The following is a 22,769-nucleotide window of genomic DNA, read 5'->3' as shown; positions in this document are numbered from 1 at the left end:
GGCACTGGGAATATTTCTCTGTCTGCTCTGGGGTGCCCTGACCCCCAGGGGAGCACTGACTTTGACCCTCGTTCATGGAGAAAACTTCCAAAGCCTCAAGGTAAACTAGAAACCACAAAAGTGTGAAAGAGATTGTAGAGAATTGTAGAGACTAGTGGAGTATTTCACATGGGTGAGACATTTAGGTTTTAGGATTTTTAGTATGTTATAGATGGGTTCAAGATGGAGGATATAGGGTGTTGTCTTGAGTTCCCTTCTTCTTTCTTCTTCCTCTTTCTTCTTGCCTTTAGGTGATGTCTTGTAATTGGGTAGAAAAATCCACATGAAAAATCCGGGTCTTTAGGGCTCAGTTATTGGGTTAGAAAGGAAAATAATTTAGGTGTTCCTACTTTATTGGGTAGATAAGTTTTTGATTAGACTCAAAATGCCTTATAACAAGAGATTGTTGGCCATTTTTATGCTGTTTTTCCCGCATGCAGAGTCTGGTGCAGACAGTGTGCTGAAGTTTTGATAAGGTAACAATAAACAGAAGCTGAAGACCAAAGAAGTCCAATGCGTCTCTCCTTCCTGACACAGAACTCCTCCAGGAGGGTCTCCCCTGCCAGGGGAGCCCCCAGGGAGTTGCCCAACTTGGGGCCTGCAGACTGACAGCTGAAACCAGGGATCAGGGGGCTGTTGTGAGGAAGTGACACACAACCCTCAGAACAACAATCCACGATTCCTGCACGTACTCTAGAAAGGCGGCTTGGGGCTCAAACCAACTTAAAGAGTTCCTGGAACAAGTAAACGAGTTCAAAGAAATCTTTCAATGTGTACAATCTTTATCAATATGTTTTTGAACAATACAATGGAAAAAATAGATAAGAAGAGTTGCTATGGCTAACCAGTGTGCCTCTGGCCATTGCCAAACACCCAGAGCTGTTATTGATTTGTCTCTAATTATGCCTTCTTAAAGTTTTAAAAATTCTAAAGCATGAGGCTCATTTCTCACCAAACCCAAGGTACTCACCCCTTGCTTTCTTGCAAGCCATTGCCAATCCTCAATTTCATCTGGGTGGAGGAGAATGACGCTGCAATGAAAACAAGGAAAAGGAAGATGCACTGGTGTGGAGGCCCAGGAGCCTACCATCAGAATCTCAGTCCCTCAGCTGCGGAGGACTCTGAAACAGGGACCAATTATAAAAGGGTGGCTGGACAGGAACAAACGCAGATCCCAACCAATGTGGTTAATCCTACGTTCTCCCTTTATTGTTTACAGACAGTAGTTTTTATACACTTCCAGATAGTTTACAATCGTGAGCACACTGTCATTGGCAAGCAAACGTTGTTTGTTAGAAGTGCTGTATTAACATTTTGATAGAATGGTAAATGTAGTTTTGTAGTTAAAATGAAGATTTAGTAGTTAAAGTAGAAACTGTGTATGTGTTTTTTTTTTTAAATAATGAGATACTGGCTTCGAGATAAGAGTCACAGAACACCCAAATCTTCCAGAGAAGAAGAGGAATTTATGGGTTTCTTATCAGAAGAAGGTAATTTCTTCAGGCCTTGCTCAGACTGGAAGATGCCGTGGGGATTAAAAGAAGGAGTTGACATATTCTAGAGAGAGTTTCTTATTTTAAATAGAATGTATGCATAACCATGAGGTATGTATGAATATGCAACAGTGAATGGATCTTAAGAGTTATTCCTTTGTTCACAAAACATGCCTGTCCTTGCTTAAGTGCCCGAGAGCATCCAGACGTCCGTAATTCTTTGTTTTTTATTCTCTTGTAATTGTCCTAACTCTAAATTTTTATTACTCTAATCGTATTACTATTTTTATAACCATTTCATTATCATTAAACTTTAAAAAGTTGTAAAAACAAGTGACTGGCGTTTTTCCCGCTGCAGCACTTGGAGGGGGGCTGTGCCCCAGGGGATGGACTCCGGTTGGAGAAGTTCCTGGAGAAGTCTCCGGTGGGAGAGAGCGCAGGCTGCAGCAGGGGAACGACTCCTGTCCCTGGGCAGAGGGAGAAGCCACGGGGGATGAACTGAGCACGGCCCCATTCCCTGTCTCCTGCACTGCCGGGGGAAGAGGTGCAGCTGGAAGGAGGGAGGCGTGGGGAAAGCTGCATTCAAGGCTCTTCACTGACTTCTCATTGTCCTGCTCGGAGCTTTTGGAGTTTTGTGCCAGAAATCTCTCCCCTCCCCCACTCCCCCACAGGGCTTTGGGGCGGTTTTCCCTTTTTGGGGGAAATCAAAGCGATGCGCTGATGCTCCGAATTAGGGGGCAGGAGAAGTGGGGCTGCTGGGCTTCCCGCAGAGCCGGAGCCGGCGAAGGCGAAGGCGCAGGGCCGGGAAAGCCGTGTCGGGAGGTGCGGAGCAGTTTGTCGGTGCTGCAGATCGATGCCGGCCCGGGCCCGGGCCCGTTCCAGGGCTGTTCCTCATCTCCGGCTTTGCCCTCCCACAGCCCGGGGGGCCCTGAGAGCGCGGGGCGAGGCTGTGCCGTGTGCAGAGCCCGCCCCTCGCTGCCATTGGCCGCTGCTGCCGTCAGTCGCGGTTCTGGCGCGCTGATTGGTGAGAGCGGGGCGAAGCACGGCCCCGCTGGCGGCCTGAGGGCGGCCCTGGCTCGGCAGCGGCGCCATTGGCGGAGCGTCTGTGCGGGCCCGGGAGCGGCGGCAGCGGCCGGAGCGCGGGGAGGCGGCATTGGCGGAGCTCGGAGGCGGCCCCGGCGCAGGTGGGAGCCGCGCCGGGTTCTGCGGGGGCTCGGGGCTCGCTGCGGGCGGAGGGGGCGGCAGGGGGCTCCGGCGGCTTGGCGGTGCCGTGTCCGGCCCGTGCCGGCCCTGGGCTGAGGGCGCTGCGGGAGCGGCTGCCCGCGGTCTCCTTCCCGCCGCTGCCTGGGCAGGAGCCGCTGCCGGAGCAGCGCTGGCTCGTCCCGGTTGCTGTGGCTGGGACAGAGGTGGCTGCCCCGTGGCCGGGCCCGTGCGGGGAAATTCCCGTCGCCGGAGGTTTCTGTGGCCAGAGGAGACCGAGGAGTCCTGTCAAAGTGACTCGATTGCTAAGCAGAGGGAGAGGCCGTGGGGCATTTGCCATGCGCTCTCTGCCCTTGTTGTAGCACGCTGCCTCCTTTGGATGCTCATTTTCCCGGCCGCATCTCCCTCTGCCTTTGCCCACTGGCTGAGGGACTTGGAAGGTTTCAGACTTCCCGATCCGCCTGCTGCCTGTCCTCGTTCATATGCACCCCTCCTTGTGGATGACAGCCGATATTCATGGCTCTGTTTGGTCTTTGTTCTTCGGGAAGTTGAGGAGTTTAGCGGGACTTTGAGCAGCTGTCTGGGTCCATTTGTAACATTTATTGGAACTGATGGTTTCTCCCGTTACTTCCTCATCTCCAAGTCGCTGGCCCTATCTCCAGGCAGATTCACTCATTGACTCTGTTTTGTTCTTCCCGGGTCCTCTTTGGTTTTGGGATTATTCTCGGTGCCCTCATTCCCTGTCCTTTTGTAGCCGTTTCTGGATCAGGAGGCCTGGCTGCCACCTGCATCCCCTGGCTCAGCTGCTGGATGAGCTGCACTCCCAAGGTGTGGAGCATGGTAAAAAGATGAGAGTTGCTGTAGCACAGAAGAGGAGAAACAGCATTCGTTTAACCCATGGTGTGCCAGGGAGCCACGAAACTGTGTCCCATTCCCATCCTTTCCATGTTTGGACCAATACATAAACTGCTCTCCTATTTCCTTTGTTATCTTTTTTCACTGCTTTTCCTTTGTCGTCTCTTTGCCAACAGCAGTTGGAGTCATTTAGTTTTCCACAAACTCCGCCTTTTTCTGCTTACAGATTATATGATCCCATCCATGGTGAAATGTTGTGTTCCTCATTTCAGTGGATGGGTCGGCAGGAGGGTCAGGAGCTGGAGGTGTCTGGTTAGTTCTTATTTCGAGGACAGCTTGTAATCTAATGATGCCATTGAAATGATAAATGGGTTCTGTGTCTCCTGATATGAATTGGTTCGGGTTCCCAGGGGTTGGTCCGTGGTGTTGTAGGATTTGTTCTGGTGGCCGTTCATCTTTTCCCCAATTTTGGGCGCTCCCTCCAGCCGGGGCTGCATCAATTGACTGCTTTTGTCTAATTACATCATCAAATACTTGAATTCCAACTGATTTCCCTGAACTTGTTATAGCAAAAACCCCAGTGCTCTGATACTCCCTGTATAGCATAGACAGTGCCAGCACATGTTGGAGTGGGCACAGGGATGATCCCCCCTTATTTTAGTGAGGTTTTCACAGCATTCTCCATTTGCTGTTTCCCTTTGCACCTTCACCCATTTCTGTTGCAGAGTCAGAGATCCTCACCATGGGCTCTGCCTTCAGCTGTGCAGATTCCATCTGTGCAGGCAGGCAGAGCTTGGGGTGAGGGGCAGAGGGAATCAGCCCAATTCCTGCCCCAGGCAAGAAGAGCCAGGTCCATTGTCCCCACTTTGCCCCAGCAGTGTTAATTTGCATTTCTAAAGCTCCTCTGCTGGCTGCCTGGAATGCAGCTTCTCTTCCAGAGCAGCCTCCAGAGGCCTCTCCTGTGCCCCCTCAGAACCTGCTACTTTTTTTATTTTTTCTTTCAAATCATCTATTTACTGTTTATGAGTGAAAGGGTCACCTTTAAATCTCTTATCGTTTTGCAAAATGCAGCCTAAAAATGAACGTCGAAAAACCCAGACCAAAATTTTGGTATCTCCCACAAAAACATACACAAGAATATTCCAAGCCAATTAAGTTTTTTCTACTGCTCCTCGGAGTAAACACTCATTCTCTCATTCCTGACCCAAACCTAACCAGCAATATAGAAGTAGGATAATTACAAAAAATACTCTTCTGCTATAAATTTTGCACTGAAAGTTCAGGAAATAGAAAAACTCCACCAATATGTTTAGTGTTAGAGTCAAGGCATTCCTTGATTCTGGCCAGGATCTGCAACAGAAATCATTCCATCCCCACATAGCCCGGGTGTGCAGAGAAAATCGTTCCATGACACGAGGGTTTGACTAGATCATTCCCAAACATGATACAGTCTGAACCAATCTAAATCCATCGGTTTAATGTTCTGTAGTTTCAAGTTGTGCAGTTTTTAATATTTGGGTTCCTATTGGACCCGGATTTCTTGGCTTCTGCTGTTCATCAGGTCGGAACTGCTGGATTTCCTTCTCAGCCTTTTCCAGAGCAGGTGTCTCCAGCTCTGCCGGGGGCAGTGTCTGGGGTAGGTGTTGGTTGCTGTTTGCTGCTGGGCGTTATCTTTGTGGGAATCTTTTGGGCCATTCCCAGTGTGTTGAGATGTTAAACTCATCTCCATTGAGGGGTGGAACATCCCTTAAAAAAACCTTTACCATTTCTTTCCCCGAGGCCAAGGCAAACCAAGGCTGAGTAGAGAAATAAAATGTTAGAAATGTTCAAGTCTATGACCTGGTGTATTTTCCATCAGTGCAATCCCAGGCAGCGCAGTGTGTGAGTGTGGCTGAGACCCAGAGTGGAATTGTGCTGTTGTCTTCGCCAGCAGCTGTGGCAGTGCAGGCCCAGAAAGCACTGAAGCTGCAGCAGTGGCAGCAAGGATTGGCCCCGGTGGCTGGAGATGCCCAAGGAGGGTGCCCAGGCAGAGGATTTGAGCAGAGGATGTGTGGGCAGGCCCAGGGGCTTGCCCCGCTGTGGAGCCCTGGCTGCTGCTGCGCTGCCTTCAGTGCAGGCTCCGTGGGGGCCTCCCATGCTCCTGCTGCAGGCGGGAAGTGCAAATCTCCGGGGCTTCAGAGCCCTGGAGCCCAGGCTGAGGGGTCCCCCGTGCTGAGCTGTGCTGGGGGCTGTTTCTGGCCTCAGGGACACTTGGCATGGGCCACGCCACTTGGCCACCAGTGGTGCTGCTTTGGCCTCCTTAGGCAGGGCCCGATGTCCTGCTTGGATGTTGGGAACAGCAAAGTGCCAAGGCAGGCTCTGTGCCAGCCCAGCTTCCTGTGGGAGAGATTTCACAAGAGACAGGACTCTGGCCACAGACTGCTTTAAATGTCCATCCCTTATCCCCACCCTGCACTGGGTGGAGAATTACCAGGGTAAGGAATTCCCAAGATCAATTGCAAGGGAGAGAATTGAATATCTGCCCTGGGTCTGGCTCTTCTTCTTGCCAAAGCCAACGGCAAAAGCCGTACTCATGGCATCTTGGTTTCTATCCCCAGCTTCCAAAGGTGTCTCTTTCTTTCCCCATTCATTCTTTGTACCCAGCCTGAGCTCTGGCGGTGCAGGGGTTATGGAGGTCCCATTGTATTCCCTAAGCTTCCATAACCTCCTGGAGGATCTTTCCTGTAAAATGAGTTCTGCTGTCTGAGTCTGTTGCTTCCACAATCCCTTTAACTGGAATTATTTCTTTTAGAAATACCTGTATAAGTGATCTAGTGGTTGCTGAGCAATCAGAATTGCTTTTGCCCCCCTGTTAGGTGGTATGGTGTCAGCAGAAGATATTGAAGCCTTCCTGCTCAGGGCATTTCAGTGCCAGGCTCTTACAAGCACACACAGCTGTGCCAGTTGAGCTGACCATGGGGCGGTAACCTGGGCTTTGTCTGATTCCCTTCCTTAATAACAGCGTGTCTTGTAGCTCTTTTCCCTTCTGCTGCCCTTGAAGAGCCATCCAGGAACACATTTTCTCCCTCAGGCCAGGGAATGTCTCATCAATCTCTCCCAGGTTGGGTCTGGAGCTCTGTCACTTGAATGCAGTCCTGGGTTTCTTCCCAGCCCCTCTGTGGGCTGTTCAGACAGGAGGCTGGGTTAAACCCTTCCCCTGCCCTCAGTTCTAAATCCTCCTGTGCCACTGAACAAGTTTCATACTGTAATAACTGAGCACTGCTCATCCATTTAGAGGCTCTTTTGGTTATCAAAGCTTTAACTTGATGGCAGACTGGAACAGTTGGAGATCCTGTTGTCATCAGGTTTTGGGCCTGGGTTCCCCTTAAAGCTGTGTCTGCACAATTCTGCAGACAATGAGGCCACTCTGGCCACTGGGTTCAACATTTTGGCCCAAGAATTCCTTTGGCATGGCCCTGTTTAACATTCACCTACAATTCCAGTTTCTTTACTGAGACTGGAAGAGCCACAGCTGAGGCATCAATATTACTAGGAAGAAAAAGAAATTAATTTATTTCAAACCTATCCCCCACAGCTCCTAATAGTGATTGGACAAATCATACCAGCTCAGCTTTCCCATTTATTCCCTAATAATTAAAACATTCCTTTACAATATTCCCAAGTTAGGTCTAAGATTCAGAATGGATGGAGAGGCCCCTGTGTCCATCAGGAGTGGCCTCCTCTCGATGCAGACCCAGCCTGAATGTTCTCCAGGGCTCCAGTGTGGTGGGTCCCCGGTGGGATGGGAGCTGTGACAGCCCTGACAATCCATGTCCATCCAGGGGTAGGCTTGCTCCTCCTGAGGGTGCTGCTGTCTCTGCTTCCAGCGTCCCTGTGCCCTGCAGCTGGAGCCCTGACTCCTTCCTAGGGGCTGTTTGGGTGGGCTCTCCCCTGCCCAGGAGGGCAATGCCTCTGCCAGGTGCTTGTGGCCGACCCCGTCCCCTGGGTGCTGGGGCCCCCTTGGGCCCTGGGGTTGATCCCTGAGGGGCTGTAGGAGCTGTGCCATGGCCTTTGCCTTCAGCTTGGCCTTTTGCTCATCCCTTCTTGCATTCAGCTGCTGTGCCTTTGTGCCCAAGTGCTCCAGGGCCTTCTTCTGCCACTCCTGCAGCCGCGCTCACTGCCTGTGGGTGCTCATCCTCTGAGAGCTGCTGAGCTTTCTGCAAAGTCTTTCCTTTCTCCAGCGACCCAAAGCAAATGCTTAATAGAAAATCCTGATCCTTCCATGTACAATCTGCATTTCCCAGATGTGTCTTTGTTTTCCTCCTTGTGCTCAGGGTCCCCTCCCCAGCCCGTATCCCAGAGCCGGTCCCTGTCCTGCCGCAGTGTCCAAAGGCGGCCCCCCCGGCGGGCAGGGCCGGCAGCTCCACGGGGCCGGGCAGCGGCCGGGGCGTCCCGCAGGCTCCTGGGGGCCGGGGGCCACTGCCGGCCCTGCCCGGGGCTGGTGGGGTCAGGCAGTGCCCGGCGCTTAGGTCCGGCTGCCCCACAGGCCCGGCCTGGCCCCGCAGCTCCCCACAGGCCCCCAGCCCGTGCTCCCGGTCCCGCACCTCTGCGCCCGGTGCTGCCGCTGCCCACCACAGAGAAACCCCCTGGCATCCTGACCTCCTTCTTTTCCTCTCCTGGAATCCCGGGATGGAAAGGATCTGGATCAGCTGGCAAATTCTGAGGATAAAACAGTGCTGAAAACCATCCCAATCCTGAGTATTTTTCTCTTCCTTCTCTTTTCCATCATCCTTTCTCTTACCACATAGATTCCTCCTGCTGCTTCTTGCCTTCACCATATTGCTGCACACTGCCCTTCACCCTATCCCTTCCCAGCACACCAACACCATCCATCCCCTGTTGTCCAAATCCCTTCTCCACTTCCCTTATTGCCCCCCTGGGTGTCCATGTCCTTAATTACCTCTGGGGGAATGTGCAAACTACCTCAACATTCTCCCAAGGGACCCTTCAGAGACATTTTGGGATCATCATCCCTTTGGCCAGGACCCCTCCCTGGCTTTCCCTTTTCTCTCCTCCCTGGGTGCCCTGCCATGTTCACTCCCCGAAGATCCCAGTGCAGTCACTGCTGAGATTTTCAGTGCTCTCTCCCTGCTGACTCTTCACAGAACCCCCTGATGTGTCCCTCGTCTGTCTCCTGGTCACTCCCGGGTCCCCAGTCGATCCCCGGTGCCGCCGCCAGCCAAGGGAGCCAATCACCCAAAGTGGGTGAGGCACCTTCAGCTGCACTCCCTGCCCTCTGCCCTGGACGGTGGAAGGAATTCCGGATGAGCCTCAGGGTGTGTGGGAAAATTGACATCAGCAGAGGTTTCTGTCCACAAAGCAGACAGCGGAGTCCTATAAAAGTAATTTCATTCCTAGAAATGGGAGAGGCTGTGGGACATTCCCCATGGGATCTCTGCAGTTGTTGGAGGACACAGCCTCCTTTTCATCCCAGTTCTCCTGGCCACATCTCCCTCTCCCTTTCCCCACTGGCTGAAGTACTTGAGAGGTGCAGACTTCCCAATCCACCTGCTACATACCCCCTTCATATGCACCCCAGTATTGTATAGCAGACGATATTCCTGGCTCTGTTAAGTCTTTGTTGTTCTTCTGGAAGTTCATGAATTGAGCAGGACCTTGGCTGAGCAGCAGTCTGTGTCATCAGTTGATAACATTTCCTGAAACCGATGGCTTCTCCTGTCACTTCCTTATGTACAGGTGTCTGGCCGTATCTCGGAGCAGATTCACAGCATCTGTTTGTAAAGACACTTTCCTCTTGTTCCTTTCACGGGGGTCCCCCGTTTTCGGGACATCCCCCCTGGAGCAGGGTGTCCCCTCTTTGCTGCAGCCCCAGCCCTCAGGCAGAGCTCAGCCAATCAGAGCGCAGGGCGCTGATGACTCACCAGTTGCCAGGCAGACTCGCAGCTCCCAGTGTTCCCCACCTGGAGCCCACCTGCGCCCCCCCCTCGGCCCCATCGCCCCCGCGAGGGGAATTTGGGGAGGTGGGAGTGGGGCAGCGCCAAGGCCGGGCCCCCCCGCGCTGTCCTGGCGGGAGCGGCTGCAGTGGGGACCGAGTGCGGGCGGAAGCGGCCGAGAGCCCAGCGCTGCCCCAGCCCGACCTGCCCCAGCTCCATCCCTGCCCCTGCGCTGGGATGCTGTGGGTCTGGGGGGAAGAGGGAGCCGGCAGTGGGTGCTGGGCCTGGGGGCAGGAGGAGAAGGGAAGGAGAAGCAGGGTTGAGGAACAAAATGATCAAAGGATGGACATGGCAGGAGAAGGTGGGATTGTGCAGGAGAAGGAGGAATAGCAGGAGGAAGAGGAGTGTGAGGAAGAGCAGAGACACAGGAGGAGGAGCAGAAACAGGAAGCAGCACAAGGTTCCACCCCTCCCTGTATCTACAGCCTCCCCCCAGCCCCAGGAGCGCTGCTCCCCCCACATGCTGCAGGTGACTGTGGAGGGGGATCCAGGATTTTCACGGGGTGAATCTTGGTGTTTCTGAGCTTTCTTGGGCTAAATGTTGGTGCTTTGGTTTTATGTGGCAGCTGAATCTTTATCTTTTGGAGGAGGTTTTTGCTGACTTGTGAGGTTTGGGATGTTTTTGATCTGTGTCTTGAAGTTTGCAGGATTTGTGGGCTGAATCTTGGTGTTTTGGAGGTTCTTACATACAAAAACCTACCAATGACTTCTTTAGATGAACTTGGGCAGGGAGGAACCTCCAGTCCAAGTTGCTCTTCTCTTGTTTTTTTCCCCAAAGCAGGATTTGTCATTCCCAGGGTGTGGCTGGATGGAGGAGGAGGAAAAGCCCCAGAGATCCTGCCGGAGGAGGGGCTGCAAACCCAGCCCAGGGAGATGCGGGGAGGAAAGAGCCCCCCTGAGCCAGGAAGGCGGCCGGAGATCCAGCTGGAGCTCGGAGCTGGTGGAGAAGCCTCATGGCAGGGAGAAGCCCCACAAGTGCTTGGAGTGTGGTCAGGGCTTCAGCCAGAGCTCCAGCCTGCTCCGGCACCAGAGGATCCACACTGGGGAACGGCCCTATGAGTGTGGGGAGTGTGGGAAGGGATTCCGCCGGAGCTCTCACCTGATCCGCCACCAGAGGATCCACACTGGGGAACGGCCCTACGAGTGTGGGGAGTGTGGGAAGAGATTCAGCCAGAGCTCCAACCTGATCCAGCACCAGGTGATCCATACCAGGGAGCTGCCATACACCTGCTTGGAATGTGGGATGAGCTTTGGGTGGAGCTCTGCCCTAGGAAGACACCAGCGCATCCATACTGGGGAGCGGCCCTACGAGTGTGGGAAGTGTGGGAAGAGCTTCAGAGAGAGCTCTGACCTGATCCAGCACCAGCTGATCCACACTGGGGAATGGCCCTACACCTGCTTGGAATGTGGGAAGAGCTTTGGGTGGAGCTCCAAACTGAGAAGACACCAGCGCATCCACACTGGGGAGAGGCCCTACGAGTGTCCCCAGTGTGGGAAGAGGTTTCACACCAGCTCCAATCTCCTCACACATGAGCGGATTCACACAGATGAGAGGCCCTTCCGCTGCCCCGACTGCGGGAAGGGCTTCAACCAAAATGCCAACCTCTCTGTGCATCGGCGCATCCACACCGGGGAGAGGCCCTATGAGTGTGGGGAGTGTGGGAAGAGCTTCTCCACGAGCTCAAACTTGACCAGACACCAACGGTGGCACCAGTAAGGGAAGCCCTGGGAGTGCCCCGAGTGAGGGAAGAGCTTGGAGTGAGGGAAGAGAGTGAGAGATGTGTAGAACAATTTCTGAGAGAAAGAGGTCACAATCTGGATGTTCATGATTTATATGGTTGGAATGAAGGTTGACCTACCCCAGCCTAGGCCTCAGATGTGGGCCACAGAGGCCTTGAAGCCTGTGGCGCAGTTAAGAATAAGTTTGTGGCGCAGTCAGAAATTATGTTAAGGTATAATACAATGTACTGAGCTATCTAGCTGTGATTTTGTATAGGTCTGCAGTGTGAACATTTAGTCACCTTAAGAGAGGAACAAACAATGTTTGCTTGCCAATGACAGTGTGCTCACGATTGTAAACTATCTGGAAGTGTATAAAAACTACTGTCTGTAAACAATAAAGGGAGAACGTAGGATTAACCACATTGATTGGGATCTGCGTTTGTTCCTGTCCAGCCACCCTTTTATAATTGGTCCCTGTTTCAGATTCCTCCACAGCTGAGGGACTGAGATTCTTATGGTGGGTTCCTGGGCCTCCACACCAGTGCGTCTTCCTTTTCCTTTTCATTCTTCTCCACCCAGATGAAATTGAGGATTGGCAATGGCTTGCAAGAAAGCAAGGGGTGAGTACCTTGGGTTTGGTGAGAAATGAGCCTCATGCTTTAGAATTTTCAAAACTTTAAGAAGGCATAATTAGAGACAAATCAGTAACAGTGGTGGGTGTTTGGCAATGGCCAGAGGCACACTGGTTAGCCATAGCAACTCTTCTTATCTATTTTTTCCATTTTATTGGAACATATTGATAAAGATTGTACACATTGAAAGATTTCTTTGAACTCGTTTACTTGTTCCAGGAACTCTTTAAGTTGGTTTGAGCCCCAACTGCCTTTCTAGAGTACGTGCAGGAATCGTTGATTGTTGTTCTGAGGGTTGTGTGTCACTTCCTCACAACAGCCCCCTGATCCCTGGTTTCAGCTGTGAGTCTGCAGGTCCCAAGTTGGGCAACTCCCTGGGGGCTCCCCTGGCAGGGGAGACCCTCCTGGAGCAGTTCTGTGTCAGGAAGGAGAGATGCATTGGACTTTTTTGGTCTTCAGCTTCTGTTTATTGTTACCTTATCAAAACTTCAGCACACTGTCTGCACCAGACTCTGCGTGCAGGAAAAACAGCACAAAAATGGCCAACAATCTCTTGTTACATGGCCTTTTAAATCTAATCAAAAACTAAGCTACCCAATTAAGTAGGAACACCTAAATTATTTTCCTTTCTAACCCAATAAATGAGCCCTAAAGACCCAGATTTTTAATGCGGATTTTTCTATCCAATTACAAGACATCACCTAAAGGCAAGAAGAAAGAAGAAGGGAACTCAAGACAACACCCTATATCCTCCATCTTGAACCCATCTATAACATACTAAAAATCCTAAAACCTAAATGTCTCACCCATGTGACATACTCCACCACTCTCTACAATCTCTACAATCTCTTTCACACTTTTGTGGTTTCTAGTTTACCTTGAGGCTTTGGAAGTTTTCTCCATGAACGAGGGTCAAAGTCAGTGCTCCCCTGGGGGTCAGGACACCCCAGAGCAGACAGAGAAATATTCCCGGAGCCCTGGGTTTCCACATCAGTAGGCGACAGTTATTGACAGTCGAAGGGTCAGCGGCAGGGGTCCTCATCACACCCGTTCCTTAAATGTTATCTGGCCATGCAGACGGTTTTAGCTACTTCCACAAGTACTTTAAATCAACATTAGCTGTTTCACAAATATCTCTGAGTTATTCTTGTCAGTTAGTTACAAAAATAAAAGCATTAGTTATTATTTCACAACTGCAGCTACTTCTGCAAAAGTTAACATTCTAATGCACAACACGTAGCATCCACTTCAATACTTTGCAAAAGCCAAAACTAGAATGTATATTTTTCACACTGTCCACAAACTAAAATATCATCCATGAATGATGTTCTGAGGATTTGAGCGACACAGAGGCCAGGGCATTGGCCACAAAAAGCCAACAAATTGTATGACAGCAAAAGCAGTTAAAAGTGATTACAAACTGTCCTATATCAAAATCAGCTCATCTTTCATGTTGTGATTAGGAATAAGTTGCAGAAGTCAAGACATAATAGTAAAAGCCGCCAATTACATAGTTCTTTATAACAAACCCAGGGCAGGTTTTTCCCTTGCATGGAGCACTTGGGCCTTCCCGGGGCCCCTTCTGCCCTCTTGAAGAGCCGGTGGCATTTTCCACCACCCACAGTTTGTAACCAAGAGTCGGGTGCAGCCGAGAAGGCTCCAAGCGCCTCCTTCCAGGCTGACTCTGCAGATGCCGAGGCTGCTCTGGGCTCTGCCAGGGCTCTGCTGGGGCTCAGCTCTGGGCGAGGCTGGGCCCGCTCTCCCCTCACATTGCTCCGGGCAGCTGAGTCACACAGGGAGAAGGAAGGGACACGTCAAGGGAGTTGAGGTTTAAGAGAGTTTTTATTCAAAAACTGCCATAACAAACAGGCTGTCATAAGAGCCGTAACAAACAGGCTGTCCTAACTACCTTAACCAACTAGCACTACTAACTACCATAACTAACTGGCACTGCTAACTACCATAACTAACTAGCTGTCCTAACTAACTACTGTAACTAAATGCTGTCCTCCAGTGCTTCATCTCCTCCACTGCTGCCTCAGTTGCTTTGCTGTGATGATCAGAGGGGTCAGGCTGGAGAGAGGCTTGGCTGATGATAAAAATGGGTGCTGCCCAAAGGAGAAAAAAGAAAGAAATGAACCGTTACTTTCCAGAGTCAACTTCTTCACAGGCTCTGTTGCAACAGGACAAAGGGAAATGGTCTGAAACTCAGGAGGGGGAAGCAGGCTCAGATGAGATCTAAGGCAGAATTTTTTTAGCAGGAGAATGGGGAAGCACTGACAGAAGGTGCCCAGAGATGTGGGAGGTGCCTCCTCCCTGGGAACATCCAAGCTCAGGTCGGGCAGGGCTCTGAGCCACCTGAGCTGCTTGAAGATGGCCCTGCTCGCTGTGGGGCCCCAGGTGCAGATGACCTTGAAAGGCCCCTACCAAGCCAAACCAGGCGAGGATTCTGCTTGCTTTGCGTGTGGAAAGCAGCGAGACCGGAGACCATCGGAGGGGGCCCCACAGGAAAACCCCTCCCTGGCGCTGCTGCTTCCCCTGCAGCCGCTTGGCATTCACCTGCAGCAGCTCCTGGGCAGACCAGCGCCGCTCCTCGTCCGGCTCCAGGCTGCACTCGAGGAAGTCCCGCAGCAGAGCCGACAGGCGCCTGGGCTCCTGCAGCTGCGGGGTCCCGTTCTGCCGGATCAGAGCGCGAGCCTGCAGGAAAAGCAAACTCAGCGCTCTGCCAGCTTCCTTCCCACCCACAAGTGCTCACATCGACCCCGGCTTCCCAGCCCCAGCTCCAGGGGCACTTTCCTCCCTGGCAGAGATGCTGCTCACAGCTCATTTTTCTATGCCAACCAAAAAACCCAAACCCTGGTGCTGCCACAGCCATTGTAAAGAGCTGGTGCACTTGCTTCACATTTTCAGGTCATCCTCACAGCCAGAAGAACTGCAACAACATAAATCCCAAAGCAAATTGTGTCTGGAGACTGCAGAATATGTGTCTGTGTTGAGACTCCAGTCCTCTGGGAATTCCCTTCCCCATGTGCAGAAACCTCCAGCTGCTGCTCCCAGTGCAGGGTCACCCTGTGCTCACAGGCCTCTGCAACCACGGGAGAATTGGCCTCTTACCATGGCCCTCGTTTCCCTGAAGTAAGGAGGTTCTCCTTCCACCATCTCGATGGTCACAATTCCAAAAGACCAGATGTCCACCTTGGGGCCGTAAGGAGAACTGGTGACAACTTCTGGGGCCATCCAGTGAGCAGTGCCCACCCTGGAGCTGCGCTGGTCCTGCTCAGGGCTGAGCTGAGCGCTGAGGCCAAAATCAGCTGAGGACAGAAACAAACACTGTCAAAGGCAGCTGGAATGAGGAAACCAAGCACAAAGACTCCCTGCTCTCAGGCTGAGAATGCAGCAGTGAAGTCAGCTGAAAAAGTCCTCAGGGCTGTAGCCAAGGAAAGATGGAACTGAGCTGGAGCCTTAAAGAAACCCTCAGCTTTCGTGCAGTTGCTTTTACTGATTCCCTTGGAGATTTAGATCCCAACTCCTGCCCCTCTGGGAGGGCCATTCCCGGAGCAAAGGCACCCCTGACAGCCTGCTCCTCTCCTGAGCTCTCTGCAGGGGCAGCCGCTCTCAGCTGGCAGCAGGGGCCGGGCAGTGCCCCCAGCAGCCCTTGTGGGGCTCTGGCCGTCACTGGGAAGCAGCCCCACAGCCGCACCCCGGGAGCGCCGTGCCTGGCCAGGAACACCCACCCAGCTTGACAGAGCCGTCCATGCCCAGAAGGATGTTGGAGCTCTTCAGATCTCTGTGGATCACCCGGTTCGAATGGAGGAAATGCAGGCCCTGCAGACACTGAGAGAGAACAAGAAACACGAGGGTAAAAACCAATGGCCGGAATATATCACACAAGAAAGGACAGTTTAGAATTCTGCCAGCAGCGACTTTGCTGTGACAGGCCAGGAGTGCAGTGCAGACAAGCTCCAGGCAAACGGTTCAAGGCAAAGCTGAGAACAGCACATCAAATCCAAAACAGGCAGAGAGTGCCACAACAGCAGGAAAGAGAACAAGAACAGAGCAGAAGTGCAGTGCTGCTGGCAGGCCGTTCGCTGCAGGGGCTCTTTCTTCTCCAGCTCATGAAAACAACAGAGAAACAAAGCCCTGAGCCTGGAGCCACTCCTGCTCTCACGCCCTCTTGGGAAGGACCATCGTGTCCAAGGCATGGCAGTCACAGGCAGGATCCCTCACCTCCCGACTGACGGCTGCCATCTCTCCTTCAGCCATGCGTGTCTGTCTGACAACATCCTGCAAAGTTCCTCCATCCATGTATTCCATCACCAGCCAGAGATCTCCATCAACAAGGAAGCTGGAAGAGGAAAGCAGTGGCATGGAGACCAATGTGCAGTGCTCAATTCCCCCATGGAAAAGCCTGGAGTGGAGTTTTGTTGCCAGGTCACTTGTCAATGAGGACAGAATCCAATGGAGAGACATTCCTGCCAGGCTGCACAGCCCTTGGGATCTGCACAGTCTAAAGGAGGAGACCCCTGTGAGAAAGGAGAGGCCTGAGATGGCAAGCAGGTGAAAAATGCAGTTTAGCAAAGGCCCAGATCAATGTGGAACCACAACACTGGCCCCCAGCTGGTTCAGCTTCTGAACTCATCAGTTCCACCCTTCCCTGCAGAACAAGGCAACACAGCTCCCAGGGTTATCCAGGGGAGGAGGCCGGGCAGCACTTGGGACAAAAGGGGTCAGAAAAACTTTCAGAAAGTCCCTTCAGAAACAGGCAAGGCCAGTGACAAATGGGCAAACGAGGCATTTCTGGGAACAAGAACCTGGTCTTCCTGGCATCTGCAGCAATGGGAAAGGGCTGGGAAGAAGAAGCCAAGGGAAATAATTTCTGCTGTGGTTTACCAGCACTTGTTGTAAGACACAGAAAACAGGGTCAGCTTGAAGGGAAAACCAAACCAAAGCAACAAAAGCACACGGAGGGAGCGAACTGCCAGGCTGTTGTTTTGGGAAGATACGGCTGGGTCAGGCATTTTCAAATCAGGCTACAGACTACGGATGGCAGGAAAGGTTAAGGCAGGGCCCGGGCACGGGATAAGGCCTGGAGCACTCACCTGTCCAAAGGGCTGACAATGTTGGGGTTCTTCTTGTCCTTCAGGAGCAGGAGCTCATTCACAGCTCGTTCCCTGTTCTGCCCTCTCAGACTCATTTTCTTTATGGCCACCTGAAGGGACATTGCAGACCTTTCACTGGAGGAGTCTGTGGCAGGAGGCCGCAGCAAACACGGAGCGAGTCTTTTTGGGGCAACGGAGCCGGGCTGTGCCAAACTGCCTTGGGATGGGACACCAGAGCTCAGCAAGTGCCATTCCCACAGCCCATTGCTCTGCTCGCTGGGGGCTGCTTACAGGACACATGGCCAGAGACATTTGGCCTTGCAGGCTCTGCAGAAATGGCCCCTCAGCTGTCAGCCTCCAAGCTCTAACCACATTCTCTGCACCTACAGTCTTCTCAAATGGCCTCAACACTCTCATTATTGTTCAAACACATTTTGCAAGCAGGAGGTAATTCTGGTTCTGTGCAAACAGAGCAAAACAGCCGGGAACCCTTTAGCAGTTCTATGGGATTGGGTCATGATTTCAGATGCAACTGCTCTGGCTGGGATTGCACAACAAAGCAAACACACACATCCATTGCCCTCCTTGCATTCCTTTGGGCACTTCAGAAGGACCAAGTCTGTCCCAGCTGTGCTCTGCAGGCTGACACGGCTCTGCCTGCAGAGGAGCAGCCTGTGCAGGAAAGCTCTGCTGGCCCCCAAAGCTGCAGCCACAGCTCCCAGCAGAGGGGAGAGCCCTGGAGAGCTGCCAGACGTGCTGGGCGTGTTGACACTGACCTCTCCTCCAGTGGCCCTGTCGAGTCCTTTAGAAACGGTTCCGAAAGCCCTGGAGACAAAACAGCAGAGAAGAAAGAAGCAGCGCTTTAGGCCCTGGCAGTGAAAGCCAGCCCAGACAGGAGATCTCTGCTGCCTGCAGCGTTCACAAACACCTGGGGGCATCGACCCTTCCAACAACAGCGCAGCAGCCACCAGCCCTCTGCCATGCAAGGTGTGCCAGAGAAAACTGGGACCCAACACCAAGGAATTGGGCTGGAGCAAATCCCAAATGTCCACGCTGCACTGCTTTAGTTCAAAACCTGAAGTGAGCAATGGGTGTCCAAAGAACTGGAAAAGAATGCATTCCATCCTTTTCCATTTCCTGCCTAAGACCTGCAGGATCCACAAGGGCCCTGCCATCAGGCAGGTGATGCATTTTCCCCCAGAGTGCATCAGCTCTGTGTCTGTTACTGAATGTATGGGCTCTACTACCTGTGCTAGAATAGAGCACTTATTAGTTCAGCTCTGGTTTCTGTTTCTAAACCATTAGGTTGTTAATCCTGACCCGAGGATATTTTTTGAAGCAAAATATTTGAAAGAATTATCCTTGAGAACTGTTTTCTGACAGTCACCAGATGGTGAGTGGCTCTTTTAGGCAATCCAATTCCAGGGACAGAAGATCTTCCAGGTCCTACTCCTTGCTGCAGGCAGGACAGTGCCAGCCTCAGGGGCCTTTGACGGTGCCTTGTGAGCACAGGTATCAATTCTGATCAGGACTGAGGGACAGCAGGATGGCGCCCCAGTGTCTGGAGGTGTTTGGAGCTCTCCTGACTTCTCACTTGATCCTGCACCAGCACAACACCTGGGCCTGCTTGTTCAGAAGTAACTGCCATGCACTTACCCTTGGCCAATCTGCTCCACTTCCAGGTATTTCTCGGCAGGCTCCGCCAGGCTCACGGTGTTCCCTGAAAGAAACCACGTGGAAGACGCTCCCTCCCAGAGTGAGACCCCGCCTTGCAGCAGAGCCAGAATGCAGCCCCCCTCCCTGGGGCCATCAGCCCCTTGGTCTCAGCTGGGGAAGGACAAGAAATGACCCTGGCACATTCAGCTGCAGAGCAGCACTGGGTGCAGCTGATGCCGAGACACACACACAGCACCCTGCTCTGGCACACAGGAACAGAGCAGACGTACTCAGCTGCATCAGGCACCACTCCCCTCTCCCCTCTGGCTGCAGGGCTGTGCTGCTGTCAGAATGTTCAGCCCAGGATCCCACAGCCGAGGGAGGTTCAGTGTCCTCTTGCCAAGCACAGGGAGCTTCTCTGTCCTTTTCCCAAAACGCTGCAGCTTCTCCGTCCTCTTCCCAAAACGCTGCCGGTTCGCCATCATCTTTGAAAGCCAGGGGACATTCACTGTCCACTTCCCATGCTGGGAGACGTTCACCCTCCTCTTCCCAAGACACAGGATGTCCTCTGTCCTTGTCCCACACCAGGAGATGTCCACTGTCCTTGTCCCACACCGCGGGAGCCTCGCCGTTGTGTTCCCACAGCGCAGGATATTCGCCCTCGTCTCCCGGAGCAGCGGGAAGTTCACTGTCATCTCCCGGCACTGAGGGACGTTCACCATCGTCCCCCGGAACAGCGGGAAGCTCACTGCTGCCTTCCTCCTCTTTGGCCTCCTCTTTGGAAGCAGAGGGAGCCGGAGGAGGTGCTGGTGCTGCTTTTGTGCCCTGTGGACAGACGGCAGCGTGAGGGACAGGAAGTTCTGCCTCAGTTATCACCTTATTTACCCTCAGCTGCACATCCAGCTGCACTAAGCAGAAATTGGGTTCGGAGCTGTTCAAACTAACAATGGGCTAAAGTCGACAGTGCCCCTTATTGTTGGGAATTCCATATTCCACCATGACTAGATCCAGCAAGCAATGCTCTGCCTGCAAAACCAGACCTGCAGCTCTTCAAAAGCACTTCAGCAGAAAAGGAGAAAAGTCCCAGGGATCCCTTTGCTGCTGCAAGGACACTGACAGGAACTTTCCTTCAGCCTTCCAGGCGGGCACACGGCTGCCACATGCCGAGCTCACAACTTGCTGCACAATTCCAAACACCAAAGGTTCCTTTCCCACTCACCGAAGGAGGAGCTGCTCGGGATCCACTCATGAGGTGCCCTGCAAGGGAAGAGGGAACATGAACCAGATGCTGTCAGGAAAAAAACTGCCTGTGGTGGGAAATGCCCCGGAGCAAGGCAACCCCGAGAGAGCATTTTGCTTTCACAACATCCCTCCAGGAGCCACAGTCCCTTCACACAGCAAGAGAACAGCACAAAATACTGGGCTGGGTCAGCTCTTGGCTGGACAGGCAGTTCCAGGCTCTGCTGCCACAGACTCCCCGCTTGAGGGAACAGAACCCCCCAGGGCTCATTGCAAATGCTGTGCACGCCCCGCTGGCTGCAGACACCCCCTTTTCCAGCTGCAGCTGCTGCCAGGAGCTCTCCCAGAGCAATGGTGTCTTCATGGCAATTTGGTTACAAAGTCAGCTCAGGCCCAGAGGAAGAACAGCAAGCACACAGCAAGCCCAGAGCCACAGCACCGAGGGAAAACCTCGACTTACGTGCCAAGTGGGTTAAAAAATACCCCGCATACGCCACAGAGTACAGCGTGCAAACTGCAGCAGCCACGTGCTGGATCATTTTGGCTGCGCTGCACACGTCTGCAGACTGTAGCCCTGCAAGCACAGAAGGACACCCGTCAGGGCTGGGCTGGCTGCTGAGAATGCCTCGGGCAGGAGGATCCTCCGGCAACGAGCAGTGCCCAGAGCCACTCTGGACACTGAGGCCCCCGTGTGCCACAGCAACGGGAACACCTCGGGGACGTGGCAGTGCTCCTGTGACATCACAGCAGCAGCTCACGCAGAAACCGCCTGGAAGGTTCTCCTGTGTCACAAAGGAGCACAAAGAACCCTCCCAGGGCACAGCCTGTTGCCCAAAGGATCCAGGAGGAGCTCTGAAAATGCAGCAAACAAGGACACCCCATAGCCCAGCCTGAACACTGAGGAGGAACAAGGACGGCACCAAAGCAGAGCAAACATGACCTTTAGTCACTGACACTTCTGGCTAAAACCAGCAAGCCGTGTTCCCTCTGGGATCTTTGTTCTCGTTCTAAAACAAGCAAGGTTCTCCACTCTAAATATAGAGAAGGCAGGAACTGGGCAGGAGGTGGGATGAGGAAGGAGGAGGAGGAGGGAGAGAGGAAGAGGAGGAGCAGGAAGAGGAGGAGCAGGAGCAGGAAAAGGAGGAGAAACAGGAGGTTCCAGTGCCCCCTGTGGCCGCAGTACCCTTGGCCCCGGGACCATCGCCCCCAGCTCATCCTGCAGGTGAGAGGGGAGGGGGAGCTCGTCCCAAATCTATCGGGGAGTCCCTGAGAGGGTTTTTTTATTGGGGTGTGTTTGGAGCTTGCAGATTGTGGAATTGAGCCCCAAATGTCGTCTGGGAGGCCCAAATAAACCCTGGGAGGGGTTTTTTTTGTTTTGTTTTGTTTGTTTTTTTTTTTTTTTTTGTTTTTCTCTGTGTGTGTGTGTAGGTTTGGGTCTTGCAGGACCCCAAAGCTGAGCCCCTTGGGGGGATCTTTGGGAGTCCACGTGGCCATTGCCCAGGGCCACCAGGGGGAGGACATTGGTCCTGGGGACCCCCGGGGGAGCAGAGAAGGGGCAACCCCTGCGACCCCCGGAATGGAGAGAGAAGAGAGGGGTGATCCTGGAGCTGGGGGAACCCCGGCTGGCTGGAAAGGGGGGAGCCTGGAGAGGAGGGACTCCTGGGACCCCTGGGATCTCAAAGTAGATCATCAGGGCAGAAGGGACCCCATGGACCCCCAAAAGCCCCTGGATCATCCCTAAGCAGGAGGCTGGAGAAGGGGGAACCCCTGGAGCCATTGGACCCCCATCATCCCAAGGAAAGGAAACCTCTGGAACGCCAAAAGTGGAGAGATCAGAGATCGGGAACTCCTGGGAGAGTTGTTTTGGGCTGAACCTTGATATAGTGGAGATTTCCATGGACACAAGACTCCTGCTGAGTTCTAGGGATGGACTTGAGCAGTGAGGCGCCTCTACTCCAATGCGCTCCCACCTTGGTTTTCCCCAAAGCAGGATTTGTCATTCCCAGGGTGTGGCTGGATGGAGAAGGAGGAAAAGCCCCATACATCCTGCAGGAGGAGGGGCTGCAAACCCAGCCCAGGGAGCTGCAGGGAGGAAAGAGCCCCCCTGAGCCAGGAAGGCGGCCGGAGATCCAGCCGGAGCTCGGAGCTGGTGGAGAAGCCTCATGGCAGGGAGAAGCCTCACAAGTGCTTGGAATGTGGGCAAGGTTTCAGCTGCAGCTCCACCCTGGTGGAACTCCAGAACACCCACACTGGGGAGAGGCCCTGTGGGTGTGGGGAGTGTGGGGAGAGCTTCAGTGGGACCTCTGACCTCACCAAGCACCACAGGATCCACACTGGGGAACGGCCCTATGAGTGCTTGGAATGGCAGAAGAGCTTCAGGTGGAATTCAGGGATCGTCACTCACCAGCACTTCCACACCAGGGAGAGGCCCTGTGAGTGCCCCGAGTGCAGGAAGAGCTTCGTGTGCTGCTCCAGCTCCATCCCCCATGGGAGGATCCACGTTGGATGATCCCCAGTGAGCCCCGTTGGGCAGAGCCCCGGTGACCCTGCTCTGGGTGATCCCAGTTGGGTGTGGGGAAGGTGTTGGAGAGATTTCTTTCCCCTCTGCTTGTCCTGGTGTGATTTGGTTGGTAATAAATTCCCTCCCTGTGCCCGGGCCGGGTCTGTTGTGCCCGTGCCGGATTTGCTGAGGGATCTCTCCCGCTCCTTGTCCCCAGGCAGGAACCCTCGGTTCCATTTTCTGTCCCTGTGCGGCTGCGGGGGGCAGGGACAGAGCGGCTCTGGGGGGTGCCTGGCATGGGGCCAGCGTCACCCCTCGCCACGGGCACCCCTGAGACCCCGC

General features: G+C 53.3%; 2 protein-coding genes across 2 annotated transcripts in view; one reads left to right on the top strand and one right to left on the bottom strand.

Moving 5' to 3' along the window:
• LOC137466524 (zinc finger protein 850-like) overlaps positions 1-22,769 on the bottom strand; it is a 79,833-nt gene that overhangs the window by 43,755 nt on the left and 13,309 nt on the right. The window lies entirely within an intron of this gene.
• On the top strand, positions 10,366-22,465 carry LOC137466518 (zinc finger protein 135-like). The gene is made up of 3 exons (XM_068178245.1): positions 10,366-11,292; positions 21,199-21,201; positions 22,097-22,465. Exons 1-3 carry the CDS (start codon positions 10,388-10,390, stop codon positions 22,434-22,436), a joined length of 1,248 nt encoding a protein of 415 aa, XP_068034346.1. The 5' UTR covers positions 10,366-10,387; the 3' UTR covers positions 22,437-22,465.

The sequence above is a fragment of the Anomalospiza imberbis genome, unplaced genomic scaffold, assembly GCF_031753505.1.
Source record: "Anomalospiza imberbis isolate Cuckoo-Finch-1a 21T00152 unplaced genomic scaffold, ASM3175350v1 scaffold_247, whole genome shotgun sequence".
NCBI classification, from domain to species: domain Eukaryota; kingdom Metazoa; phylum Chordata; class Aves; order Passeriformes; family Viduidae; genus Anomalospiza; species Anomalospiza imberbis.
This window is presented reverse-complemented; position numbering and strand designations above follow the sequence as displayed.